This window comes from Pygocentrus nattereri, chromosome 5, assembly GCF_015220715.1.
Source record: "Pygocentrus nattereri isolate fPygNat1 chromosome 5, fPygNat1.pri, whole genome shotgun sequence".
Classification (NCBI taxonomy): Eukaryota; Metazoa; Chordata; class Actinopteri; order Characiformes; family Serrasalmidae; genus Pygocentrus; species Pygocentrus nattereri.
Window position 1 is genome coordinate 18,533,107 of NC_051215.1, and position 6,858 is coordinate 18,539,964.

General features: G+C 43.2%; 1 protein-coding gene across 3 annotated transcripts in view; it reads right to left on the reverse strand.

The window, feature by feature from the left end:
* LOC108414242 (zinc finger protein 3 homolog) overlaps positions 1 to 4,014 on the reverse strand; it is a 30,040-nt gene extending 26,026 nt beyond the window's left edge. For 2 of the 3 annotated variants that reach the window (XM_037538362.1, XM_017687072.2), the window contains exon 1: positions 3,711 to 4,013. In XM_037538362.1, coding sequence (XP_037394259.1) covers positions 3,711 to 3,915 — 205 coding nt within the window. In that variant the 5' untranslated portion in view covers positions 3,916 to 4,013. Of the gene's footprint in view, positions 1 to 3,710 lie in introns of all 3 variants that reach the window. The other variant, XM_037538361.1, reaches the window with a different exon arrangement.
* Between the last annotated feature and the right edge of the window lie 2,844 nt (positions 4,015 to 6,858).

A 6,858-nucleotide genomic window follows, 5' to 3' on the forward strand; every position in this document is an offset into this window, starting at 1 on the left:
TACACTATACCAACTACTCACTAAACTATACCAACTGCTATATACCCACTACACTATACCAACTACCCACTACACTATACCAACCGCTATATACCCACTACACTATACCAACTACTCACTAAACTATACCAACTGATATATACCCACTACACTACACCAACTGATATATACCCACTACACTACACCAACCGTATATACCCACTACACTACACCACCTCCTATATATATACTACACTATGCCAACTGCTATATAGCCACTACTGTGTACCAACCACTATGTACCCACTACACTACACAAACAGCTATATACCCACTACACTGTAGCAACCGCTATATACCCACTACACTACAAAAAATACTATATACACACACTACACTATACTAACCACTATATACCCACTACAATATACCAACTACACTACACAAACCAATATATACCCAGTACACTATACCAACTGCTATATACCCACTACAATATACCAACTACACTACACAAACCAATATATACCCACTACACTATACCAACCACTATATACCCACTATAGTCGCCTCACAGCGAGGAGGGCCTGGGTTCGATTCCCTGGCTGGGTGACCGGGGTTCTCTCTGTGTGGAGTTTGCATGTTCTCCCCGTGTCTGTGTGGGTTTCCTCCGGGTTCTACGGTTTCCTCCCACAGTCCAAAGACATGCAGTCAGGCCAATTGGACATGCTAAATTGCCCCTCTGTCTGCCCTGCGATGGACTGGCGACCTGTACAGGGTGCATCCTGCTTTCCGCCCGAAGACTGCTGGGAATACTTTCACTTCACTACAAGTCCATTCTCTTACTTTTTCCTAAAAACGTAACATATCAAAATGAAAGAAGCGCAAAGCAAGAACACGAATCAGGGCACAGCGGTCACTTTGTTCTGAGCTTGTTTTGACCTGTTGGTCATACCGACCCAGTGCAGCACACGGTTCAACGTCAATGCAGCAGCGTAAAATTTTGGGAGTCTATTCAACATAAATGATGAACCAAACTTTGTGTAAATAGAGCACAACATAGAAATATGTACACATATGCAGTCGTGACTGACGCGTCTTTTTTACTGAATTTATACAAGCACAATTTCGTTTTATAGTATATTAGTTTTGGCTAGTTTATGCTTTTGAACAGAGACCTACAGATCAGTATAGTAACGGAATCTTATTTGTGAACCTATGTTTAAAGCCAGTTTTTATTAAACTTACACTTGTAACTAAGTGTATCCTGCCTTCTGTCCGAAGACCGCTGGGATAGGCTCCAGCATCCCCCCGCGACCCTGACGGAGAAGCGGCTTAGAAAATGGATGGATGGATGGATGGACTATACCAACTACCCACTACCACTATACCAACCGCTATATACCCACTACACTACACCAACTGCTATATACCCACTACACTATACCAACTACACTACACAAACCACTATATACCCACTACACTATACCAACCACTATATACCCACTACACTATACCAACCACTATATACCCACTACATTATACCAACTACACTACACAAACCACTATATACCCACTACACTATACCAATTACACTACACAAACCCCTATATACCCACTACACTATACTAACTGCTACATACCCTCTACACTGTACCAACTGCTATATACCCACTACACTACACAAACCACTATATAGCCATTACACTATACCAACTGCTATACACCCACTACTCTGTACCAACCGCTATATACCCACTACACTATACCAACCACTATATACCCACTACTCTGTACCAAACACTATATACCCACTACTCTGTACCAACCGCTATATACCCACTACACTATACCAACCACTATATACCCACTACTCTGTACCAAACACTATATACCCACTACTCTGTACCAACTGCTATATACCCACTACTCTGTACCAACCGCTATATACCCACTACACTACACAAACCACTATATACCCATTACACTATACCAACCACTATATACCCACTACTCTGTACCAACTGCTATATACCCACTGCACTACAGCAACCACTATATACCCACTACACTATACCCACCACTATATACCAATTACACTACACAAACCACTATATACCCACTACACTATACTAACTGCAACATACCCACTACACTGTACCAACTGCTATATACCCACTACTCTGTACCAACCGCTATATACCCACTACACTACACAAACCACTATATACTAGGGATGGGGAGATTCACCGATTCACATCGGTGATTCGGCACACATGTCTGCGATTCGACTGCACCGGGAGATTCAACGTGCATCGGGTTTAATTTGCGGGCGAATTTATGGTGCATCTCCTCTAGCCTTTTTGCATCTGCAAATACCATGGTTAAATCGGGTGTTTTGTTTTCCAGTATCTATTCCTTATTCTAACGTATTTTCAGAGGCAACATATTTTTTATTTTTATTGATTTTTTTTTTCGAGATACATAAATGCATAAATGCACCATCGTGTCCTCAGGTACTGACGAAAGCACGCAGACGTACACAACAAAGCTGGAGGGAAACGAGAGCATTAGCAACGACAAAGAGATTTAATGCACCAAAAAAGACACACAAATCAAACGTGTGGCAATATCTCGGGTTTTTTAAGCGAGGTGGTCAACTTGACAAGACGCACGCAATCTGCAAACAATGCTGTGGGGCTATCAAATACATTAGTAGCACAACGAACTGGCGACACACATGAAAAGACGGCACGGTGTGGATGTCTCTGCGGCCGCTACCCCCTCGTTTTCTTCGGATCCTGCTGAAACACGAGCCACACTGAGCAGTAGCAAAGGAGGTGACAGGTCTATCGCAAGTTTATTTAGGCAAAACACGCCCCTACTCAGTCAGTCAACTATCTGAAACCTTGTGTAGCAGTTCAGTCTAGCAGACAGTAGTATGTGTTGCAGATCATAATTTTCACTATGCACATTGTTAATACAGTACTTTTAAAAACTGTTCATCTTATGTTTTATACGTTTTGTATAAATATAGATGGAGAATATAACTGAATAATTCAGTTGAATAAATTAATGCTCTGTCTGAATATACTGAATTATGCATTTTTTTATATTATGTATTGGTTTTGCTCCATTGAAAACAACCAAATGCATACATCCCTTAAATTGTTAGAGAGTAAAGTAGAATTGTGCTATTGAGTTAAGAAAACTGATGGGTTAGGCCAATACATCCTCAAACCTCAACTAACTGTATCGAATGATCACTTATCAAACTGAATCCTCATATAATTATGTCATATCGTTATCAAATCATTTTTAATCGCATCATATCGTGAACAGGAGTGATTTGTATCGCATCGTATCGACAAGGGCTTTCAGAGTATCGCAATTATATCGTATCGGTGGCAGTGTATCGAGATGTGTATCGAATCGACCTTAGTGGTGAAGATATACATCCTTACTATATACCCATTACACTATACCAACCACTATATACCCACTACTCTGTACCAACCGCTATTAACCCACTGCGCTACAGCAACCGCTATATACCCACTACACTATCCCAACCGCTATATACCCACCACTACATACCCACTATACTATGCAACTATGCACAGAATCACTGCCTTTCCTGAAGAACCTTTTGTTAAGATTGTACTGTTATGTTATTAACAGTGTGACTCTGTTCCAGAACTGAGTGGAGCTGATGGAGTGAAGGCGCTGACCTGCAGAGGCGGACAGAGAGCGAGCGTGCAGCGAGTCTCTCTCCATTGCTTGGATCCGCTCCCTCAGCAGCTCGTTCTCCCTGCGGCTCCGCGACACCTGCAGCTGAATCGCCGCGTCGATGACCTCACAGATCTCCGCCACCGCGGCGCTCGACAGCACCTGCATGATGGAGGAGATCTGCGCCCGGAAATCCAGCCCTGCCATTAAACCCCACAGCGTCTCCCCGATCAGCACGTTTATCGCCGCTCGGCGCAGAGCTGCACACAAAACATTCGCCTATGGCCGGCGGCGGGACGGGGCTTCAAAATAAAAGTCCTCCTGTTGTTCATTCCTTACACGGAGAAGTCCTCGTGAGCGATCACTATCAGCTGAAATAACTCTGCTGAAAATGACCATAGAAACCAGCAGCGGTGGACAGTAACTAAGTAAATGTAATAAGTTTCTGTACTTAAATAGTTTTTTCGTGTATCTGTACTGAATTTTTTCAATTTTGGGCGACTTTTTACTTTCACTCCACTACAAGTCCATTCTCTACATACATTTGGAGAAATCTGTCGTTCCTTTTGGTGTGTATGAAAACGTAACATATCAAAACGAAAGAAGCGCAAAGCAAGAACACCAATCAGGGCACAGCGGTCACTTTGTTCTGAGCTTGTTTTGACCTGTTGGTCATACCGACCCAGTGCAGCACACGGTTCAACGTCAATGCAGCAGCGTAAAATTTTGGGAGTCTATTCAACATAAATGATGAACCAAACTTTGTGTAAATAGAGCACAATATAGAAATATGTACACATATGCAGTCGTGACTGACGCGTCTTTTTTACTGAATTTATACAAGCACAATTTCGTTTTATAGTATATTATTTTTGGCTAGTTTATGTTTTTGAACAGAGACCTACAGATCAGTATATTAACGGAATCTTATTTGTGAACCTGTGTTTAAAGCGAGTTTTTATTAAACTTACACTTGTAACTAAGTTGCAAATAAATCTTAAACTGAAACTTTGCTTGTTTGTAAAAAGTGATTTCAGAACCACTAGGTTCTACCCGATGGAAAATGTTTGCCTTCAGTGTTTTGTGTTTATGTTTTTATTTTTTTAATTTTAATAGACATCAGTGTCACTAATTAATGACATTGTATTAAAAGACTGGTTTACCAAGAGAGACACGGGAGGATTTTCACCTAAATTAGTTCATGAAGCGATAACAGGATAATCTGATAAAGTGTTGATATATTTATAATTATAGTCACAGCTAATAGATCTGGGCTACATTTGCCCAAGTTTAATTTGTGCATTAAGCAGTCTTTTGAGTGCAACTTCCTAATGATAAACAGGGAAATTCATGAGATCATGAGAGCCGTCCAAACGCACAGCAGGAGCTGTGTTGACAGTTGATGAACTGATGAATTGACAGTTGATGAACTGAGTGAATTTTCTTCAGCTCGTAAAGTGTGAAGGTCACATTACCTGATCAGAACTTTGCCTATTTGTATTCCAGAGGAAACTACAGTCAACGGCTCTGTCGGATAAACAAAGCCCACATAGTCAGACTAATGACTGCGTCTTTATTATGCAGGGGTACTGGAGAAGAGAGTCCGGCTTATAGTCGAACCTCGGATCCAGGAGAAACAGTGCGGGTTCCGCCCTGGTCGTGGAACACTGGACCAACTCTTCACCCTCTCCAGGATTCTGGAGGGTTCATGGGAGTTTGCCCAACCAGTCCACATGTGCTTTGTGGATCTGGAGAAGGCATTCGACTGTGTTCCCAGGGGTATTCTGTGGGAGGTGCTTCGGGAGTACGGGGTACATGGCTCTTTGCTACGAGCCATTCTGGCCCTGTACAAACAAAGCTGGAGTTTGGTTCGCATAGCCGGCAGTAAGTCAGACTCGTTCCCAGTGAGAGTTGGACTCCGTCAGGGCTGCCCTTTGTCACCGATTCTATTCATAATTTTTATGGATAGAATTTCTAGGCGCAGTCAAGGGATGGAGGGTGTCCGGTTTGGTGACCTCAGGGTCACATCGCTGCTGTTTGCAGATGATGTGGTCCTATTGGGGACATCAGGCCGCGAACTTCAGCTTTCGCTGGATCGGTTTGCAGCCGAGTGTGAAGCGGCTGGGATGAGAATCAGTACCTCTAAATCCGAGACCATGGTTCTCAGGCGGAAAAGGGTGGAGAGCCCTCTCTGGGTCGGGGATAGGCTCTTGCCTCAAGTGGAGGAGTTCAAGTATCTCGGGGTCTTGTTCACGAGTGATGGTACAAGGGAGCGGGAGATTGACAGGCGGATTGGTGCTTGGTCAGCAGTGATGCGGGCTCTTTACCGGTCTGTTGTGGTAAAGAAAGAGCTGAGCCATAAGGCAAGGCTCTCGATTTACCGGTCGATCTACGTTCCCACCCTCACCTATGGTCATGAGCTTTGGGTAATGACCGAAAGAATAAGATCGCGAATACAAGCGGCCGAAATGAGTTTCCTCCGCAGGGTGTCTGGACTCTCCCTTAGAGATAGGGTGAAAAGTTCAGTCATCCGGGAGGGACTCGGAGTAGAGCCGCTGCTTCTTCACGTCGAGAGGAGCCAGTTGAGGTGGTTCGGGCATCTGGTTAGGATGCCTCCTGGACGCCTCCCTCGGGAGGTGTCACAGGCGAGTCCACCTGGGAGGAGACCCCGGGGAAGACCCAGGACACGCTGGCGCGACTATATCGCCCAGCTGGCCTGGGAGCGCCTCGGAATCCCCCTTGGAGAGCTGGTGGAAGTGGCTGGGGAAAGGGAGGTCTGGGCTTCATTGCTTAGGATGCTGCCCCCCGCGACCCGAACCCCGGAGAAGCGGAAGATAATGGATGGATGGATGGATGGATTTATCATGATTTCTTTGTTTAAGTTCATTCAACTAAAATTAGACACATTAATGGAAAAACAAGAATAAAATGTGTTGTTTTTATTGCAGGTCAGATGTATTAATATGTAATATTAATATAATTTTTTATATTTTTAAATCTTTAATATAATAAAGTACAGCATGAAACATAAAATAATTGTCAATGGAACATCATTGTCCTGATAAAAAAAAACTGTATATCAAACTACATAAAATTTATGAATTAAAAAACAACAGAAAACCTCAAAAGTCAGAGGTATGGCCAATCACA